Source organism: Haliotis asinina, chromosome 8 (genome assembly GCF_037392515.1).
Source record: "Haliotis asinina isolate JCU_RB_2024 chromosome 8, JCU_Hal_asi_v2, whole genome shotgun sequence".
NCBI lineage: Eukaryota > Metazoa > Mollusca > Gastropoda > Lepetellida > Haliotidae > Haliotis > Haliotis asinina.
Genome location: NC_090287.1, coordinates 26,500,219 through 26,523,475, shown reverse-complemented (window position 1 = coordinate 26,523,475; position 23,257 = coordinate 26,500,219). Strand labels below are relative to the sequence as shown.

General features: G+C 41.4%; 2 protein-coding genes across 3 annotated transcripts; one reads left to right on the top strand and one right to left on the bottom strand.

Moving 5' to 3' along the window:
• Nucleotides 1–2,408: 2,408 nt before the first annotated feature.
• LOC137294623 (uncharacterized) lies at nt 2,409–8,148 on the bottom strand. Its single transcript, XM_067825680.1, has 2 exons — nt 8,095–8,148; nt 2,409–5,425 (listed from the first exon to the last, which is right to left on the bottom strand). Exons 1-2 carry the CDS (start codon nt 8,100–8,102, stop codon nt 3,844–3,846), a joined length of 1,590 nt encoding a protein of 529 aa, XP_067681781.1. The 5' UTR covers nt 8,103–8,148; the 3' UTR covers nt 2,409–3,843.
• Nucleotides 7,289–21,963, top strand: LOC137294624 (ethyl acetate hydrolase-like). 2 transcript variants are annotated; one of them, XM_067825683.1, is made up of 9 exons: nt 7,289–7,348; nt 14,371–14,606; nt 16,239–16,371; nt 17,237–17,358; nt 18,312–18,406; nt 19,085–19,179; nt 19,965–20,104; nt 20,601–20,687; nt 21,587–21,963. In XM_067825683.1, the coding sequence occupies exons 2-9, from the start codon at nt 14,381–14,383 to the stop codon at nt 21,655–21,657; spliced, it is 969 nt and encodes a 322-aa protein (XP_067681784.1). In that variant the 5' UTR covers nt 7,289–7,348; nt 14,371–14,380; the 3' UTR covers nt 21,658–21,963. The 2 variants fall into 2 exon arrangements, with proteins under 2 accessions (XP_067681784.1, XP_067681783.1); XM_067825682.1 differs by lacking the exon at nt 7,289–7,348 and having other exon boundaries at nt 14,128–14,606.
• The last annotated feature ends 1,294 nt before the right edge of the window (nt 21,964–23,257 follow it).

Genomic DNA, 23,257 nt, shown 5'->3' with positions numbered 1-23,257 from the left:
CATCCACAGGTCGTTGTCCAGAATAATCCATGAATTTTAACAATGTCAGTGAGAAGAACATGGGACTGTCCAACACTAAAAGAGGAGACGTTTGCCTTGTTTGTGTTATCACGTGTACCAATCAATATGGCTTCTGTCTTGTCTGTGTTTAATTTCAACGTATTTGTATTCATCCATCTCTGAATGTTGCTGGTGCAGATACCCATATGAGAGACAGCAGGGTGGGCATTCTGAGGCAGGAAGGAATCAAGTAACTGAGTGTCATCAGCATAGATATTGTGATTAATGTTCATGGATGAGATAAGTTTTCCCAGATCAGAGGTGTAGATGGTAAATAAAATTGGACCTAGTACAGATCCTTGAGGAACCCCACATTTCAAAAGAGTCCTAGAGGAAACGCCCTGGATAACAGATTGAAACCTGTCGGCGAGGTAAGATGTGAACCAGTCTGAAGCAACTCCGTCAATGCCAATAGAGTTCTTCAAAGTTGTTAGGAGTATCCCGTGATCGATTGTGTCGAAGGCAGAGGACAAGCCCAGCAACACCAGTAGGCCGACATTACCACAGTCGCACGTTGAAAGTAGCCCACTGGAAACAGAAGTGTTTCAGTACTGCAGCCTGGCTGATTCGCCGACTGAAACTTGAAAGGTGTTAAGAAAGCCTCAACTTCACAGCCCTCTCAATTAATTTTGACAGAAATGTCAGGTTAGAAAGAGGACGATACTTCTTTAATTCTGAGCCATCCAATCCTTGTTTCTTAATAAGTGAACATACAACTGCCTCTTTAAGAACCTTGGGAACTATGACATATATTGGCATGATTTGTCCCAGATACTTTCAACCACTGATTTATCTGGCCGAGAGTCTCTTCAGGCTTGTGTGACCCCTGAAGGTAATGGGTAAAAAACGCCTTGAGCAACCCATGCTTGCCATAAAAGGCGACTATGGTTGTCGTAAGAGGCGACTAATGGGATCGGTGGTCAGACTCACGGACTTGGTTGACAAATGTCATCAGTTCCCATTTGCGCAGATCGATGCTCATGCTGTTGATCACTGGGTTGTCTGGTCCAGACTCAGTTGTTTAAAGGCCGCCGCCGTATTGCTGGAATATTGCTGACTAAACTCCTCTGGCTTTTGTGATAGACATCATATCTCCCTGTCCTCCCAAAGCTATCAAGAAAGCCAGCACTACTTCCTTCTGCTCCCAGTTGGTGGTATGCACTCGTACAACTGGCTCTGAACTTGGTTTGTATAACTTTGTACATGACAGGCGATCTTTTAATGTGAATATGAATAGGGTAATGTCCGAGTAACTCTCCATTCCTTAAAAATAATGTGGTCAGGGGCACATTATGAATAAAGAATGGAGAGTTATGAGGATATTGCTGTACTAAGTCGTTTTTTTTAATATTTCTGTTATCAAAAGTAAAAGTCTAATACGTTTTGTAGGAGTTGCTAATTCGAATTTTTTTCAATGAAAAATTATGAATACTACGGGCACAGGCTGATGCATTTGTCACTTCAGCTCGAGGTCCCGAGGTAGAATACGCCTTCAGCAACCCATGCTTACCATAAAAGGCGACTGTGCTTGTCGTAAAAGGCGACTAACAGGATCGGGTGGTCAGACTCGCTGAGTTGGTTGACACATGTCATCGGTTCCCTATTGCACAGATCGATTCTCATGTTGTTGGTCACTGGATTGTCTGGTCCAGACTCGATTATTTACAGACCGTCGCCATATAGCTGGAATATTGCTAAGTGCAGCGTAAAACTAAACTCACTCACTCGCTCATTTCAGCTCGACTATCTTTTCGCCAACCTGATTTCTACACTTGTATTCCATCATCGAAGGTGACCGCCTGTGTTGCTATATAGACTGCAGCTGAAGCATTTGCACACGTGCTTATACATGCTTACGCAAGAGCACACGGATCAGGGTACGTAAAAGGTCCCATATATTACTCGACCTGGTTCGATAAACAATGTAATCGAAACACCTAACGTCTTCTACAGAGAAAGCCCAGTGTTTTGTCATCAGTGTGTAAGGAGGTGACTTCTGTTTTGAGGGATTCCATAGAAAACTGATTGGGTGGACTAACTACCTCAGGAAAAACTCCCTAGTTGGAGTGTTGGATTGTATCACCATATTGGTTTAGATACATGGGTCGAAGCTCTGTATAATGCTGACCAGCTGTTATGTAACTAAATCGAATTCAGTCGTCTTAAAGTGAGATATGGTCCTACAATAGATGGTTTGTGCTGGGATATACAAAATGATGACAAAAACATATAAACTTGGCCGACACACCAGGAAATTTTGGCATTAACCGCTATTACTTACACTACTAAACGTGGCCATACACGTTTTTTCACAAAACGAACTGCTGAAGGAAAGTGAACAAACAGGCTTTCAAAACGCAATGTTTATTTCGGAAATTTGACATAGAATGAAACAATGCTATTTAGATGACCCAAACAATTCATTTCACACACAGGAAATGATTTTATGTCAAACTGCCATCAAGGATTGACTTTTAGACACCACACCTAGACACAGAATACTGTCTGTAAGTAGGGAATCCATTTTAAAATGGATATTTTAGCGTGTGAACACATCTGGGTATGAAACACAACACACGCAAGCTTGAAGGATATTGAACTACCCACTCAAACAACAATGTTAACACTGTGGCCTTAGAGTTTTATTAATATTGTATAAGCTGATATATAGCGTTTAACTGAAAATGTTGACTAATAACAATACACACCATCAAAACGTAGGTACAACAAAGCTTATTATACTGAAAGCCATTAAAACGCAATTGGTCTTTTTTGTCCTGGACCTCACAAACGTTCCACTGATTTTTTCCCTGCGATACTTAGGATGTAGGGATTAAAGGCTGTATCCGAGTTTCACACTTGCGAAATCAGTTCCGAAGAGCTGCTGATAAGACAAAGGGGACAATTGGAACAAGACAACGTCATGTCAGCGCCCTAACGGTGTGAAGTCGGCTTGCTGCATTCAGCATTCGATGTCGTCGCCCATACTGGTCCAACCCTGATGCATTGCCACTGACTTGCCAGAAGCCATTGGACCAATCTTGGCAACAGAAAATGGTGAGATGTCTTTTCTTCAGATGAATCCAGGTTTAACGTACCTTTTGCAGATGGGCGTCAATGGATTTATCGACTTCGAGGAGAAAGGCTTTCACCAAAATGTGTCCTCGAACATGATCATTTTGGAAGATGTGGTATCATGACCAAGGACAGTTGCTGAAATGACCCAGGCCCTTCATCATCACTGGTAGACCATCCCACAACTGTTCCTGAGAAATCTGTCTTGCAATGCCCCAGAGCCTGCGAGCACCTCTTGCAGCGCACGGTGGAGACACATGATAACGACTGCTTGTGACCACTCCATTGTTTGATGTCGTTGTTGCGTCACTGATGTTGTTGTCAATTGGACATTTTCTGATGAAATTATTCAAAAGATGTTCACTTAAAACATATCTGCCAGTTACATCTATATATGTTGACATTTTTGTGAGTAAAGAAAGTATGAATGTCAAATTGTGTTTTAATGGCTTTCAGTATATTATATAAAGTAACAACCCACGTGCTATTAAATTTTCAAACTGAACACTAAATGCTGAAATATTGCGTAAAATGTAGAACCTCTCAACAGGTTCATGGATACACCAGAGTTACCTCCCTTGAGGTAACGTGTCAAGCTGTTGTTATGGATTCCATAGTCCACACAGACCCTGAAGCAAAAATATCCAAGAAAGCTCACTCTAGTCGGAAAATGAAGATAATCTCAGGACTCCTTTCCATCCATTTTTACTATGAACGTTTCTGTGTAAAATCTCTGGATTCTATTACATTACGCTCTTTGAGCGTAAGAGGTGTCACAATCCCCACTATGATGCACACAAGTAGTGCTATGAAGCGCAACCACAATACAACCGCCTTCTTCTTTCTTTCCATACTTCTCTTCGATGATCCAACCTGATCTTTTTCTAAGACCCGGACATAGGTTTCGCTCGCGTCTGTTTCTCTGGGACTCTCTGCCCACATTACCTCGATATCTGCGGTAAGTAAGGCTACTTGTCTTATACTTCTTTGTGCTTGATAGAAATTCACCCTTGTGACCGCGTGTCTCTGCTCATCGCGCATACCTAATCTCCCCGACAGTTCAGATGCATCTGTGGCGTACTCTAGAGCGCGCTGGAAGTTCTGTTGACGGTAACGAAGGTCCGACATTGCTGTGTAGTATGTCACTCGTAGAATCTCAGGGACACCAAGTTCAGATTCTTCAACAATCCGCAACACGTCCTTGGCTTTATCCACACTTGAAGGATTCAAGTTCATCCCAGAAAACTGCATATTCTCGCCACATTGAAGGAGAAGCGAGGCATACTTAACGAAGGCAACAGACTGCCCAAAAAGTCCGTCATTGCTGTTTTCACGTTTGAAGTGCTCAATTGCTTCTTCCAAACTCCGGAGCGCTTTTTGTCTAAGATTGTGACTTCGACGCGGACTAGCAGCTGCAAGGACAGACGTCAATAGTCTTGCGTGATCTACAAATATCCACCCTGCCGCTTTCCCGGAGCAGCTTAGAGGGTCCTGATGAATCAACTGCATGGCGTCTCGAAGACAACTCTCTAACTTACTCAGTTTGTTAAGTTTGAAATATCTCCACGCCTTTTTAGACAGAATGTCCACAGAGAACCCTAGCGGATTGCTGGTATGTTGTAATAGCTTCGATGCTTCTTCACACAACACTTTCGTTCGACTGAGGTCATTCTGAAACAGGGCTTCACAGCACTGTAGGTAAAAGACCGTAAACCGAACATCAGCAGGACATCGACAACACGACATCAGTTTTTGGGAATTATCGCGAAATTGCGGGTAGTCTCCCTTGTTGAGGGAGTTACTCAGGATGTTGAATACCCGATGAACCCTCCCATCCAATGTTACTCCAGACTGCGACAAGGGACGCGGAATGCTTCTCTTTGTTCCAGCTTGTCGTCTTTTGGTAAAAAGGTTTTCTGTGTCCGAATCGGTGGACGTGTATGGGACAGGTACACTCACTAAGCATTCCTTTGAACGAGTTTGAATAACCAGACTCTCTTGTATTGATGAAATGACAGATTTGACGCAAATTGCAACCGGTAACACCAAGAAACTGTAATCAGACTTCAAGCTGTCTACGAATGTTTCCAAGGCCTTGACCTTGTTATCCCTATCAGCCAGCCTCTCCACCAGCTGACGACATCTTTCTTTACGTGTGACCTTCACATTGACCAAATCCATGTCCTCCTCGCTGAGTGCATGTTCCTGATATAAGTAATCCATTACCTCCCGTGGTTCAAGGTGACTGGACACGCTATTCACCAGGGCGTCAAGCGTTGGATCTCCCATCCTGTTGTACAAAGTAGAACACGTGCACAATTATAGGTATTCATTCAGCAAAAGTCCTCATACTCAGAAAATATTTTGTCACAGACTGCACAGATATACACCCCCTCTAGAGGTCATGTATACATGTTTCTTGTACACTGTATTCAAATCCAAGATTTATTCGAGTGCTGATCCTCAGTTAGCGGGTTGACACGACACATGTGCGTTTGAGTTTCAAACAGTGATGACTCTTTTTGTTTTTGTTTCGTCAAGCTACTGGGTAAGCAAACAAAGATACACACTTTCTTACAAAATAAAACTTGTCTCGTTAGTACGTCTTTTAATATATTTTATGTACATTTCTTTGCATTTGATTTTAGTCCTATCCTGGTCAACTCATTATCCTTGACGCGCACATATGATAAACTGGAAACAAGCGCTGGTGAAATGTTCACTTACAGTGTCTAGTTTATTTAGTAAGCTCTTTGTTTCTAGTTTATGTGTACTGGTCATAATCTCGAGATAAAATTACAGAGGAACATACTTGGTTTAGATATGTTTGTTCGACTGTTGATAATGTTTGTGTTACAGATTTTTATTTATTGGCGGGTATATTTTATCAAATGAAGAAAGTTTTTCTTGTAGATATTTCTAAGGTCTTTGACTCAGCACGTGGAAGTAAAATCTTGCTGTTAGCTTCACTCACGTTTTACACACAACAAAATGAAAAACCTGTTGTGTAGCATGTATCAAAAGTTAAATTAAAGTGTTAAGATAAATGGTAACTGTTTTAATTAACTACGTAAACTGGTGTTGGCCAAGGTTGTGGTTTAGGTTCCTTTCTGATCTGTTTCCTCATTTAGCTGAACAGATTTCACACATTTGCCAGCGTGGTATTCAACTCAGATACAGATGTTGCTATTTGTTTTGAATTCGGGTAGCATATATCGTTTGCAATATCTTAATTATCAGTATGAATTTAGAATTGTGATTTAATGAATGTTGGCTGTGAATTCATCCACCAAACACCCCAACCAAAATCAATTAGAATTGTTTGTTTTGTAATTTTTTTAAAGGGAAGATACTCGATACTGTTTGTGCTTACAACTACATTGGTCTTACAACTACATTGGTCTTACAACTACATTGGTCTTACAACCACATTGGTCTTACAACTACATTGGTCTTACAACCACATTGGTCTTACAACTACATTGGTCTTACAACCACATTGGTCTTACAACCACATTGGTCTTACAACTACATTGGTCTTACAACCACATTGGTCTTACAACCACATTGGTCTTACAACCACATTGGTCTTACAACTACATTGGTCTTACAACCACATTGGTCTTACAACTACATTGGTCTTACAACCACATTGGTCTTACAAGTACATTGGTCTTACAACTACATTGGTCTTACAACCACAGTGGTCTTACAACTACATTGGTCTTACAACTACATTGGTCTTACAACCACATTGGTCTTACAACTACATTGGTCTTACAACCACATTGGTCTTACAACCACATTGGTCTTACAACTACATTGGTCTTACAACCACATTGGTCTTACAACCACATTGGTCTTACAACTACATTGGTCTTACAACCACATTGGTCTTACAGCTACATTGGTCTTACAACCACATTGGTCTTACAACCACATTGGTCTTACAACCACATTGGTCTTACAACTACATTGTATATAGAAATTGTCATGGAATGGACACAATAGTTGTGCAGCAAAACAAGTTAAACAGTATTTTTGAGAATTGGACGTATTTAAAATAAAAAGAAACATGAATGGTCAACCTGATTTTTACCTGAATTTGCTTTCAGAGTGTGTCCTGTTCTATTACCAGGTTCAGGGATTTGAGGTTTTTATGAATCGAGGGATGCTGACCTTGCATTCTGATTTGCTTGCAAACAATTTCTTGGTATGTACTTTAAATGTTATTGTTTATGGAAAATGTGGGAGAGTTCCCATGTGTTATTTTCTTATATCAATTATTGGAACAAAATAGAAAAAATGCCATGTAATATGTTGCTCACAAAATATTACAATCTTAAACCCAAGGAGCGAAATATAGGATTATAATGTCAAATGTTAGCAAATGCATGTGGGGATGGATATGTATGGGGTAACATGCGTGTACCTGATAATCCAGATACAATGAAATGTTTACTGTGAATAACTATAAAAGACATGGTCATATGCACAAAGATACTCTTTGATATGATGCATGCCGCATCGTCCATAACAAAAACATGTTAATTGAAAGCCTTTCTTAAATGTTTCATATAGAGCTATAATCACACACGGGTGTTAACTTACTTTTGTCCGTCAACATACGTTATGTCCCCAGTACGTAACTAACAACATGTGATTGATACCTCAAACACCAACACACCAAAATACTACGAAGTAGAAAATGGTTTTATCGGCATTCTACAGAACTTTGAGACGTGGCTTAGGCACATATTGCATACCTATGACATGACATCGCCAAGGCCTCAAGTAACTGTCGTGCTGAACGCTTACATCACCCATTCAGCGCGGACAATACTCCATCTTTCATCCATGCTGACGTAACCCTATCAAGGGCCCGAGGGGCGACCGAGGACTACGTTCAGTGGTCAAGGTGTCAAACAAGATAGATATATGGAGACATATAAGACTTACCCCGACATACCCTGATTGACACGTTCTTACAAATCCAGAATATCAACACTGGTCCATGAATTGGCTTTCCGCCAATCTGAGCTATTTTTAATACGCGTACTTCCCCATGACTGTATGTCATATGACCTGCTTTGACAGCGAAACAATCAATGTTGCACGTATTTATTGAACCGACGACAGAGTGTTTGTATTATGGACCAATCCATGTACAGGTTTGTGTGGCAGTTTTCTCTCACAGACGTCAGTTTAAACTTCTTTCAAACCTGAACACACACCTTGCGTATTAAATTACATTACATGCATGTATTATTTACATTTGCCTTTTGCCATGCCCAGGAAGTTAAATACGAATTTGACTTTAGCCTGAGCCTGAGACCGTGCTACATTTAATCACTTCCACGTGATCAAATGCCATCAGACTCATCTTTGAATCAATCAAAGGGCGACTATTTTACGCCACACTCAGCAATATTCCAGGTACATGGCGGCGGTGTGTACACAGTCGAGTCTGGGCCAGGCACTCCAGTGATCAACAGCATGAGCGTCGAGCTGCGCAATTGTGAACCGATGATATGTGTCAACCAAGTCAGCGAGCCTGACCACCCGATACCATTCGTCGCCTCTCACGACAAGTGTAGTCCCCTTTTGTGGAAACCATGGGTTGCTGAAGACCTATAATTCTATCCCGGATCTTCACGGGTCACCGGGTGTTATATCATGGACAGACAGTTTACAAAGTTTCCTACAGTTTTCTGGAGACCTTAATATCTAAACTGTAATTTTGTTAGTCCGGTGTCTGACATTGCCTATCACATGCACTGTACAGTCCACACATGCATTGTGCAGTACATCACATGCAGCATACAGTAGGTGTCACATATGTCAATATATCTGCAGAATGCAGAATACCAAGAGCAATATACAGTATATCATATGTATACTGTATAGCACATGCATGCATTGTCCAGCATATGCAGCATGCATGAGATCACATACATCATGCAGTATATTTTACATGTATTGTGCAATATATCGCATGTATTATGAACTGTACGATATAATACATGTGTTGTACAGTATATCACATGCAACATATAGTATACTACATGCATTGTACAGTATACACATGGATTGTATGGTAAATTGCATGCAACACACAATATATCAGTTGCAGTATGCAAAATATATTCAGTGCAATGTGCAGTAGATCACAGAAATGCACTGCATCGCATGCATGGTACATTGATTCACATGCGTTGTATCATATCTGACATGCATTGTGCAGTGTATCTCATCAAGAAGTCATCTCAACAAGAAATGTGGACAATATTCATCATTTTACCTACATTGTGTGGAGAAACTTTGAATTTTCCAAACCTTGAATCACTCAACGTGAAATCTACCCTGAGTGGATGGCCAATGGCAGACATTCAGACAGGACTCATGTACAGCAGGCAAGAGCTTCTATCCATCAACGAAGAAGCAGGACTACCTAACAACAAGGGATCAATCAAGTGTAATCGGCGACTGCATTATGATCTGCTAAACTGCATAAGAGACTTTGGAATTTCAATAACTAGGAAAACAAAGAGCGGTGTGAGGGCTGGTAGAAAGAAACAAAGACAAATCATGATTGTATGTGATGTGGTTCAAAGGGACTCAAAGTCAGGGAGTGTGGCAAAAACCTGTACTAACTTGACTCAAGTCCATCCTAAATTACATTCATCACACCTCAAAGTGTCTTTGTGGAGCGTCGAATCATCAAAGAATAAGACAGCTGACATTGCAGATATCATTATGGAGAAAAATCTGGACACGCTGCTCATCACAGAGACATGGCTTCGTCATATGGGTGATGAGGCGAAAATTGCAGACATGACCCCATGTGGCTACTCTATGATATGTTGTCCACGTCAAACCTCTACTGGAGGTGGTATAGGAATTATCTATAGGGATTCTCTTCATGTTAGATTGACAGATAACTCTAACCTAGGACAAGAGTATAAATCGTTTGAGATGATGTCCCTCAAGGTTAGCAATCATTCTACAAATGCCAGCCTAATCTGTTATCTATCGCCCTCCTTCACCCAAGAAAACGGGTTGACACATTCGCACTTTTATCGGGATCTATCACATTTGTTTTCTGCGTATGGCAAAATGAATGTGTTATTCCTTGGCGATTTCAATGTGCATTATGACAATAAGAACAATCCTGAAGTGAAGAGAACTGTCAACCTTCTCAGCTTGCACATCAACACATTGATACTCCGACTCATAAATCTGGACACACCCTGGACTGGATAGTTACGTCTAAGAAGAGTACATTCATCAGGATCTGTCATGTAGAAGATAATCAAATGTCGGATCACCATGTGATTACTATATTATGGGTTATGGAAAGGCCAAATACAACAAAGACTAAAATAACTTGCAGAAATATAAAAGGTATCAGTATATCTGATTTTCGAAAGGAGTTATTAGAATCTCCACTTTTGAGATTGTAAGACTCTATTGAGGATGTGGATGAACTTGCACAATTGTTTGATGAAACATTAAGACAGCTTCTGGACAAGCATGCGCCAGCTGTTATCGAAGAATTGACGCAGCGTCCACAATCATCCTGGTATAACAGTGAAATACTCAATGCCAAGCATCGCCGGCGTATGGCTGAGTGGAAATGGCGAACATCGCGATTAGAGGTACATCGTCAGCGTCAGCTATACAGGAGTGTCAGAATGAAATGAACAGACTAATTCGCAAAACGAAAAGTGATTATTGTCAAATTAACAGATTCAGAGTACTGAATTGTCTGACAAATGTCCTGGACGTTTACACGACTACATCAAATCTTTCTTGGAGAAAAGTCAGAGACTAAAACGCCCCGAAGCCAACGGCAACAGGGAGCTAGCACACGACTTTTGTGTCTATTTTGCAGACAAGATAAACAAAATCAAAGAGGCACTGGATAATGAGGTTAGTGATACTGATGATACATCAAATCCAATATTGCCTGGAGACATCAGTTTTACAATGAAACCGGTCACTGTGGAAGACATTTCCAAGGTGATTGGAAACTCAAAAGCCACTACATGTGCGCTGGACCCCATTCCTACAAAATTACTCGTAAAGTGTTTAGATGTACTTTTGCCTGTGGTCACAAGGATGGTGAATATCAGTCTAGCCACTGATACATTCCCAGATATATATAAACTAGCACTGATAAGACCACACATCAAGAACAAGTCTTTGGATGTACAATGCCTTGCAAACTATCGCCCAGTCTAAAACCTGCCCTTTATGTGTAAAATTCTGGAGAAGGCTTTAAACCTTCAATTGGCAAAGCATATTCATAAGTACAACCTGGTGAATAAGTTCCAGTTAGCCTTTCGTTGGAACCATAGCACAGAGTGCACTACTCGGGGCTACGGATGACCATTGGGTATATGTGGACAAAGGTTTGATGACAAATAGACGCCAGTCAGTTGTGATTGGTGATAATAAATATGAAAATATCATGCTACCTTGTGGGGTTTCCCAAGGATCTGTGTAAGGCCCAGTCCTGTTTGTACTGTATACAGGTAGTCTCACCTCCTGTATCAGACAGGATGGGATGGACCATCTTGCTTATGCTGATGACACTCAGCTATATCCAGGTTTCCAAGCAAGTGAAGCAGCCAATGCACTTGCAAGAACAACTGATTGCACTTAATCGATAAAAACAGGGATGACATCAAACAAACTAAAACTGAACGATGAAAACGGAGGCCTTACTCATTGGCCCCAGACAGCGCATTCAACAGTTGAACATCACATCAGTGGTTGTTGGAGACTCAGTCAAACCATTCGTTGACAGAGCGCATTGACTACAGCAACAGTCTGCTGTATGGTTTGAGTAAGGAGCTGCTGAACAAACTCCAGAAGGTCCAGAACAGAGCAACTCGTATTGTTAGTCGTGCACCAAAAACATGCCACAAAAGACCCGTATTGAGGTCCCTACACTGGCTACCAACAGAAGCACGGATCCACTGCAAAATCTTGTGTTTTACCTTCCACTGTGTGAATGCTACAGCACCAAACTATCTATCAGAGCTTATCTCTCCATACCCCCCTTCACAACGTCTAAAGTCTGAAAACCAACATCTACTTGTGGTACAAAACTCAAGACTAATATCCTACGGCAACAGATCATTTCAAGTAGCAGCACCTCAATTATGCAACTCACTACCCCAGAGCATTAAAGAATCCGGCACTCTTGACACATTCAAAACCAACCTAAAAACCTTTCCGTTCAGAAAATTCTATCCATAGGAACTATGCCATGTGAAATTTTCACCTGTGACTGTTGTAGCGCTTTGAGCATGCACCTTCGTAGATGAAACCCAGCGCAATACCAATAGACGTCATTATTATCACATGCATTGTACCGTATATATCATGCATTGTACATTGTATCACATGCATTGTAATGTATATCGCATGTATTGCACAGTGTACCACACAGTGTATAATCTCAAACTCAAAGGAAACAAGAGGTAAACAAGATGTTGCATCCTGCTTGAGGTGACTGTTAAGAGTCTACCAGTCAGAGAACGTGTTATAGAGAACAAAACAGTATATGCACAGGCATTTATATATTACAATAAGACGCTAAGTCTAAGTCTGTGTTGGGAGTTACATTCACCTTAGCACTAGGATCGCTTTGTATTTCCTTATTCTAAGTATGCCATCAGTAACAAGCAATAAACTTCCATCACTTTTCATTATCACTGTGTACTAATAACATGCATTGACTTAGATAAAATCTTTATGGCATATTAATAAAGTTGACATTTCTTATCTATTAGACATATTGTTCAGATTGAAAGTCCGAGTGTTTGTCATCCATGTCACATTTAAACACGACTATCCGTTTTTTGAGTAACCTATCATGATTAACGACAGTTTCCTCTTTGTCAAAGGTATTCTGCAACGAAACGACGGCATTGCTTTGTTAACTGACTATATTCGCTAATGCCACCCTTATTTAAATATTTTTGAATTTTTTTGTTTTTTGAGTATAGAAAGTCAAATTGACCTTGAAATATAGGGTTAAATTATAGTACGTTACAGTTATGATATCCTCATGTTAGTTAAGATGAACCCATCAAAAGACTCTCTTAAAGCACTCGCTATATGTTGTGTGTGTGTGTGTGTGTGTGTGTGTGTGTATGTATGCGCGCGCGCGCGCGCGTGTGTGTGTATGTGTGTGTGTGCGTGCGTGCGTGCGTGTGCGTGTCCACACATGGGGAACTAACTGTAAACATAAAGCAGATTAATTGTAAGAAGATTATGCAGGAGTAAAAAGCATGTGAACAGCTGCTTTTGAGTGTAAAGTTCTGTTAAGAATTAGCTAATGTTCACTGATTTTCACCATTTACTGAACTCACTGACAGCAATCTTTTCAACGTTACGAATGTGTTTTACATCAGTTCATATGTAAATCTAGCATCAAAATCTAGTTTAGAACTGTTGACTGAAGTAAGTTGCTACACTGACACATGTGAATCTGAACCTTTGATGGGTAGTATAGAGGGTATTACATGTTATACTATGTTTACGACATGAGTGCCTAAATGTGGTTATTTCCTGAGCGAGAGCGAGGATATAACGACATTTAGGCACGAGTGTCGTAAACGTAGTATGTTATGGGCGCGAATATAATATTCTGTTTATTATTATTCTGTTTAATTGAGGAAAATAAACCCAAATCTACTTTCACACGTGGGCGGGCTACCCGCCGTGGCGGCATGTAGAACGCAACGTCACAGAAGAACCGTGACGTCACGTTAACAAGACAAAGTGATATTTTACCCAAAGACGTCTTATGAAAAATACGAACCCCGATATGTTCGTCCTTGTAGGTAATAAATAACTGTCATCATTATCACACGTGCGCGTGGTGAGAGAGTGCATGTTGGTTTACGCAGTAGCCACTCACTCACGCACGTACGTACGCACGCACTCACGTACGTGTTCGCCAGATTAACCCATGACAAGCGTGGTGAGCTAAGGAAGTTTTTTGCCCTAACGACCGACATCGTGGCCCATGGACAAGGATCTTGAAGTATCTTCACGCCTGACATTCCCTAAAGAGAACAGATTCAATACAGCGCCTGATGTCCGACCGCCTAACAGTACAGTGATTACATAGAACTCGCTCGCTTACATCTGTCGTCTGCATATTAACTGATTGAACTCATTTCTTCTATAACGTTATCGGTCGTCTGTTTCTTACAGCCATACCATCATGGCGACTTTAGAGGCGTGGGGGGAGGTGGGACAGAAGTATGAGATCCACGAGGAGACCTTAGCGTTTTTTCGTCAACAAAAAGAAAGGGGTGCCAGACCCTATCAAGACCTTACAGTGGAAGAAGCGCGGGAAGCCAACAAGCAGACGTCACTTTTCTACTCTGGCGACACTGAATTCAATGGGACCATCAAGGAATTCATAGTTCCGTCTGTTCACTGTCCAGGTAAGTCTGTGTATACACACACAGAACCGATATATAGGGCGGCCCTGTTTTCTTCCCCTATAGAATATGCTGTGTATATCCGTCCAGTCAGTGAGCGTAATTCTTTCTGCTGATGTGTATTCCATGTCCATGTACAAGTTATGTGTCATACATTTTGCATGGTCATATCTCAAAGATGGCTGGACGTCTCCGTGTTGGAGGAGGCAAGCCACGGAAAATCAAAACAATAACTGTGTGTAAAGGTATTTTCGTAAAGTATAAGTTTTACTGGATGTTGACCTTTAGCCACTGACCGATGTACAGCATTAAATAATAACCGATTGCCCATGTGGACTACCTGCTAGCCAGACCAGGTCAGTTCGACTTGCCCAGTTAACGGTTGTGATAGGTCAAGGCGATACAAACATATAAGTAGGACACTGTAAATACCCGGCTAGTGGCATAGATCCATGACACGTTATCAGTCCAACACACACACACACACTACAAACACAGGATTCGTATCATGATAATTGGCGCAATCATACTGCAAATGACAGCTAACGGAATTGCTGAAACTAATTACTTCTGCTCTTGCATAACTGTTTGATGAGCGGCCTTGTCTACCCATGCTCGAGTTGAAGTTATATTAAAGGTTCTTGCGATACTGACTGTGAGACAAAGACAACCTGAACACTGTTAGGACCAAGTTATGACACCCGGTGTTGATATGATGATTTTTATGTAATTGCATGTACAATATGTACAAAAGTGAATGTACAAGGCAAGTGCCCCTCCCATCCACCCCCGCCCATCTAACCCTTTAAATCATTACCAACTCGGCCCTTGGCACAAATTATGAACGGTCCCTAGGACTCATCGTATGATCAGTCACGTTAAAGACGGTCGTGATAAGAATACTCATAGGTTGTTGATTTATGCATGGAAGCATACGTTGTATATAGTCACAAGGGATTAGTAACGTACAGTGTGTCAGTAGCCACGTTCCTGATAGACACATCTAAACGTGTGTTTATTTTAAATATGTCAAAGGTAAAGGATGCTCGCAAAGCGGAGTTCGTCCTTCGGTTCGAAAAGGGCATATATTTTTCAGAAAAAAAAATAAGTTGGAGAACGTCCCCACACTGACGTATCTGTTCACAATCTAACCCTGGTTAAAAAATTACATTTATTACAGAGTTATATTCTTTGCCCCACATGTCACAGCAATTTTCCAGCAATGTCTAGGCGGGGAGCACCAGAAATGTACGTCACACAATCTTCCCGTGTCGGGAATCGAACCCATTTCTTCGGCGTAATAAAGGAACCACCTGGCTTCCCACTCGTCCCCTCTGATTGATAAAATACAAGAGGAACAAGAGTATTTTCATGCTTGGAATAAATAAAGCTTTACGAAAATACTTTACTTCCCTAACATCTTTCAATTAATGTCAATTAAGGTCAGTGTCGTGACCAACATGTTTTCTTCGTGGCAAAGGCGCTAGTAACGCCAAAGGTCCTATTCCCAAATCAGTACAATATTTTAATCCGATTCTGATGTCCCCTGCCCTGACAATGCCGGAATATTGCTGAAAGCGACATAGAACTATACTCATGCACCTGTTGTAACAATGTGGTTGTGATTGTGAGCAGAGGGCGTGGCTGTCAGCGTGTACAAAGACTCCATCTGTCCTCTCACTGCCCCAGTGCTCGTGTACTTCCACGGGGGCGGCATGGTGGTGGGCTCCAGGCAGGCTTATGACGTCACCTGTAAACTAATAGCCAGGTAGGACGAACATACAGATAAATTTTTAGTTTGTCCCCGAGTTTGCTATTTATTTTGCGACAACGGGGTTCGTTGCAATAATATGCCTTAATCACCTTTTCATTGTCTGTCGAAAGTGAAAGAGGGGAAGTGTATTTATTCACCAGTTAATAGGGTCCGAAAGTGGACAGACAACGTTTCATACCTTTAGTAAGAAACGGATAATACTTGCTTGAAAAACAAATTTCTGATCTAACCATCCCAAAATCAGCCTACTATTACGACTGTGTAACGGATGTGGTCGCCAACCTTGGTGGTACACTTCGTCCGGTCTAGCGCTATCATATTTGGCGGTTCTGGAACCAGAACTGGTTCTTGCATATACGCTTGTCAACAGAAATCAGGTACCGGAAGTAAGCTCTGCTTCATCTCGCATATCGCAAGTTGGTGCACTCACAGGGAGCCCAAACCAGCTTAGTACCGAAAGCAGAGCCTCGCGCGACTTACAGGACCCAGACATTCAAAATATAAAACAAGAAACTACAGAAATACAGAACTATAACATAAGAAAGAATGTTTCATCGATTACTTTCATACGTTCGTATGATTTGAAAACTACGCATCATTTTTCACCTTCATGTCTTTACTCACGTCTTGAAGTATTGTAAGCTTTGATGCTTTCTTTGTGCATTTAATGTTATGTGTACTACCTTTTGTCTTGTTTCTTTGGTATTTTGTAAACAGTGAATGAATCTTAAACACATTATTCTGTTTAGAACGTTATTGCAGTTGATTTCTAAGCTGCGTTTGTCTACTACTACTACTACTACTACTACTACTACTACTACTACTACTACTGTGACGGGCACATGTTGCTGTATTTCAGAGACACACCCTGTATAGTTGTGAACACAGAGTACCGCCTAGCCCCGGAACACAAGTTTCCAGAACAGTTTCAGGACGTGGAGTGCGTCACCAGATGGGTCTGCATGAACAAGGCGCTCATAGGTACATGTGTCTTCTTCAGTTATACAACTTCAGATCTCTGTGAACCCTAGTGATCAGGTGACCAGTTCCCAGTGGAACCATTATTTGGACATAGCATGGCAAAGGACCACACGGTGACTTGTGTTTCTATTGTTATTCAACATTGAAATCCTTTGCTCTGTGTGTTTTTATCACTAGGGAGCTGTAGTCTGAAAGTGCTCTTCAACATTTTGTTGGAGTTCCTCTCTCTAACAAGGTCTTCCTCCCATAGTGCACCAGAGAATCCCTGGGTAGGTGCCCAATGTCACCGCGACTTGTCCACATCCTTCTAACCAGTGCTTACGTACAACTACAAACTGACATTCACACCTAGGATAAAAAGAGTCCAAAATGGATTCCATCCAGTTTCCATATGGTCTGAGTGATCATCTGCTTGTTTACAAAGGACTCACAAACATGTCTTCCGCAACATCTGCCCATACATAATTGATCTGGACCACACAAACCAGTGACTGGTACACCTATATTTCAAATTGTTGCCTATTATGTTGCCTTCTATGTATAGAAGTTCATCAAGTCTTGTCCTGAGATTTGTCAGTAAAGACAGTACGGCATGACCTGAATTCCTCGTCCACGTTTCGATAGATAAACCTTTTTCAGCGGTCTCTCTACTTTATCAAAAAGAGCGTTTTAGTTAGATATATAAATACTTTCTGTAACTTCCATTGCAAATTTACAAAGCATTTCCCTGAGACCCTGAGACGTGCCTACTTCCAGTGTCCTTTGACGCTCCTCTCACTTGATGTAAACCTGAAAGGCTCAGTACGGCGATATTCCAGCTGGTGCACAAGTGAAAAACATCTGCACAATTTAATTAGCTTTATCTAACTATACGTTAACGAGGTGTTGTATGGCCTTTCCGGAAAATACTGTTTTTATTAAACTAATTATATTTTTTTCTGTTGAAACTCCAGGGGCAAGTAGTTCTAGTCGAGTTGGTGTGGGCGGTGACAGTGCTGGCGGAAACCTGGCAGCGTCCGTCTGTCACTACGTCGACGTCGACTTCCAGGTAAGAGATGTACATTCAGGTAACTCTAGACGAGATTTTGTTGCATGAATGAATCGGGCTTAACCCCGTCCTGATCACGTGGTACTCGGGGGTGCTGGGGATAGCCTAGCGGCGTCCGCCAACGTCTACATTCAGGTGAGAAGTTCGTGTAATCGGGGCAAGAAACTAGAGTCGAGATATTGGATACTCGAGACCTGAATTTAGCGAAGGACACTGACATCAATCTATCACTCCCATTTAAGTGAACTCAGCGGCAAGTAATTCTATTAGAATGGAGGGGCGAGATGTCGATTTTCAGGAAACTGACGTCATCGGGGCGCAAGTATGATTCACTGTGGTCCTCTAGAGTGGAACGTAGACAGTAAACCTACTGCACGCCATGCATTTGTAACGTCCGTATCAGTGTGAGTGCCAGATGTAGGGTGCGATGGTGGTTGGGGCATGTAATTACATGTAGGAGTAATACATGGGAAAGTTACAATAACAATATGTGAACATTTAGTCAAAGTGTAGTCCTACTGTATGTAGGAACTACCGCACACTCTTAATAGTAGCCAACATATTTGTCAACAGAGGCTCAACAGATCTGTAAGTTGTTTAATGCCACCATGGATTTGTTGTCTTGCTGTACACACAACCCGTGGAACATACTTTTGGAACTAGATGCTCTTGTTTCAGGTGCTAGTGTACCCTATGACAGACCACACATGCTCACAGCCATCTTTCAGCGAGTTTGCCACCACACCAGGACTCAACCAAAGAATGATAGAGTGGTAAATAAATCAAATAAACCTTCTCCATATCCAAGTAATGATCTGGCCGGTAGTGAGAATGTTGTGCTACGTTGTGTCCCATGAGATGTCAACTGCAGCAAGGAGCTGAAGTCTGCTATATCACATCTTCATTATGTAAATCATTTCCTGCGGGTAGCATTGTGGTGAAAGAGTTCACTCCTCATGCCGAAGAACTGGGTTCGATTCCCCACATGGGTACAATGTGTTGAGCCCATATTTGTTGTCCCCACCCTTGATATTCTTAAAAGCGATGTAAAACATAACTTTCACACGAAACCTTGCCCTGCAGTATACTCGTGCCTGGATATCTGTACACATGTGGACAAGCCACACTGTTCATTCCAAGTATTAGTAATCATTGTGGATCCTTATCTAATGTTGCTACACATATCCATTAAATCGTATTTGTTGAATCAGCAACAGAAGTTTTAACGCTCTCCCCTCAAGCAAATTTTACCAATATATTTAGGACACATCTGTACATGATAATGTCATCATCCTTTCCCTGACTCGTGTCACCGTCTGATGTTCTGCAAAGGGCTGTGGACGCCTTCTCAGCTTGTAAGTGTCTATGAAACTTTCAAGTCATTGACGTCTGCCTCTCTTGGAAGTGTGCATGCGCTCGACGGCTGCATGCTTGTAAATCGCTGTCGTCTGCCTCTCTCTGATTGTTGCAAGTCACTGTCTTCTGCCTCTACGATTGTTGCAAGATGTCTGCATCATCTGATGTTTGTATGTCAGACGTCTCTTGTTGTCTGTTATAGGTTTCAGGATCTTCACTTCTCTTCCCCTGAACAAGCGACAGATCCTCGCTTCTCTCCTTTACTACATCAGGACTTCAGTCACCTGCCACCGGCAATATTTGTGATTGCAGAACTGGATCCTCTAAGAGACTGCGGATACGGTAGGTCACTTAAGCACTGAAATCAGAAATGACCCAACAATGGATATTTGGAAAACTTAGACCGTTAACTTTAGTGCTTAATTAGCGATATATATGTTGAACTGTGCCTCTTTCTGTCCACCTTCCTCCTAGAATGTTAAACAGCTGAAGCAGTACGACTCTGTTACTTAACAGATGTTACTGAAAGCCACTGTACTGGCTAACACATTTGTGAATTGATATGGATATGAATGTTCTTCTATGCTGCCCGGTGTCTATTGTCTAATTACTTCGATCATAATCATAAAGTTCCCTTTATAATTTCAGTATTGGTGATGAACTGGAAATAGATTTTATTAACGTGAAATACACCATCGACCTGATGGATTGCCACAATGTCACTGCTGTATTAAAGTGTCCTTTTTATACAGATATTTCACCTGACTTTATGTATTACCACCCTGTAAGTTTAAATATATATTTTAATATATATCAATCATACGCATGTTCATCAAAGCCTACCGGGACAAATTATCGTCTGCTGGCGTCACAACAGACTGCATCACTCTCCAAGGGGCGCCCCATGCTTTTTTTCACATGCCAGGTAAGGACTTAATGGTTAATAATTTGAACAGGTGGACACCATCATGTCACTAGTTAAAGACAGTAACAACACCTGCAAGATTCCATCTGGGCTTCCTACGCACTATCATTATAATCAGCTTGCATTGCTGATAACGTTTGTCCTTCATGTGCTGTGACCCGAATTTGCAAACATTGTTATATTGCCTAGAAACAGGTAATTGCCAAAGGGCCCTGTAGGGCCCGATTTGGATTCCTGTTTTATATATATCTGATAAACGTGGAATGTCATTCATTGTGATCCTGCATGAAGGTAAATTCTTAATGAAGAGAGGCGCGTAGATCGTTCCATCAATCTGCCCTGGTCATGCATTATGAAATGACATCGTGGTTGCTGAAGGCAGGTCAATTCCTTCTGTGGTCCTCTCTTTGATGTTGGTAACGTGAAGGTATTCTGTACTTATACTTCCCATCAAAAGTGTACTGAAAACACTATATGTTTTGTGTGTGTGTGCGTGCGTGCGTGCATGCGTGCGTGCGTGTGATTACATCGAAGATTGATTTCTTCACTTACTTGAGGGACAACAGTACACCTAAATGCAGAAGAATACATCAGTTCGTGTGCAAAACAATATCTATAAATAATATGGAATATTTTGCAAAATTTAGTTTAGAACAGTTGCTTGAAGCAAGTGGCTATATTTACACTAGTGAGTCTAAACCTTTGATGGGAAGTATATACCAGATATAGTGAAGCTAAGACCTATTTCCGGTCGCATTTCTGTCTGGACTGCGTAACGTTACGGTTACGATGATCCTATATTCATATACGACAACTTGAGACAAAGTGAATCAAATACATTTATTACAGTTTTTCACATTTAATCTTGTTGTCATCATCACGTACTTTTCCGTTTTTAGGAAACTTTAAGGAGATCTGCGGTTTGTCCTATGAAGCTGTTACAAAGTTTATCCGCAAATTTAGTCGCTGAAAATAAAAATCAGAAAGACGAAGCCCCATCGCAGGCAGAAAGCGTATGCAAGATCTTTGACTCCACACTAAACAGAGTATGCATGTTATTGCTCACAAGTAGTCACCTGCAGAAACGTGCTTACTGTGTACGCAAACGTACCACAAGTGTTTTGCAAAACTACTGCGCTACTCTCGCGGTAATGTACCGTGACAAAGTGGTAAAGACTTGTGAGCAGTAGTGTAAGTGGACACTGATTATACCTTATAACTCATCTGTAACTACATGATATGGCAGTAAATAAATGAAGTGATTATCAAACAGGTACTTGTAGTCATGTTATTTATTGGAACAATAATCAACCTATGGACATGGTTCCCAGCAAAGAATCGCTTAGAATGGATCAGGTGATCAGATTCGATGATTTGGTAGGTTGTGTATCACCAATCCCCGAAGGCCTGGTACGCTGCGTGTAATTATCAATGGCTTGTTTGTCTGGTCCAGCGTCCCGATCCATAAAGTCTTTGTAGCGCCACAACTTTCGTAAGCAAATGATAAACTATGGAGTTACAGCTCGCTGTAACGTTACGAACGCTTTGTGGATCGTGATTTAGGGTGACGTACTCGCAAGCAGTCGTCATACAGCTGCGTTATCCCTGCGTAAGGTGGTCCCAGACACTATAAAGATATATCTGCTTGTGTCAATTGTGATTAAAACTGTTCAGACTTCATGACGTTTTTGGACTCTGGGCCCTTATTCTGGAAACGTTAGTAGCCCTAAACATTCTTAACTTTGTGTTAGGAATGGGCTTAAGAAGTTCGTATGCTACGAACGCTTCGAGAATAGCTGGGTCGGCAGCCTATTTAGTCTAGTGGAACGAGCGTTTGTCATTGGAATGAAACTTTCGACGGTTCCGGCTACGACATACCAAAAGGAAATTGAAGACTAGTACGTGTTGATATCCCGGCTATCCATTCACCCACCCACACCCACACCCACACCCACACCCGCACGCACACACGCACGCACACACGCACGCACATGGACGTTGTTTGCGTCATGTTTCCATTATCTGGCATCTCAGTAACTCTGTAACGACTTACAACGGTTGAAGACATGTTTATATATTCAGCTGTAGCAATGACCCCCATATTTACAATACAACTGGTGTCTTATTTTAAGTCTTTTTTTGACATTCTGAAGGGTATGGCTACTCAGCATACTATAAAATGTATGCCGTGATGTGATGGAAAGATTGCCATTACCCTTGCACGCGTAGTAGAGAAAACCAAGATCAGCAGGATCTTACGTCTTGTTTGAGAGGCGTTTTGGAAGTTGTGAACATGAGGGGAAACCAACTTCAGGGGATAGTCAACTGCTTTATTGCAATGACTGCGACGTTTCGGTGTAGGTACTTGCACATTAATCAAGCAAGTATACATGACTGCATTGTGAGTGTATACAGCTGACTCATTGGCTCTTCTTGCACTCAAGAAGCTCACTATCCACAGAACTTGGTTTTCATTTTCTTCACTGGTTTCTATATAAAAATCGTCCCAGAAGCAAAGCGACAAGATCTACATCATAAATAGATTTGAAGACTATTACTCCGTGTCTAAA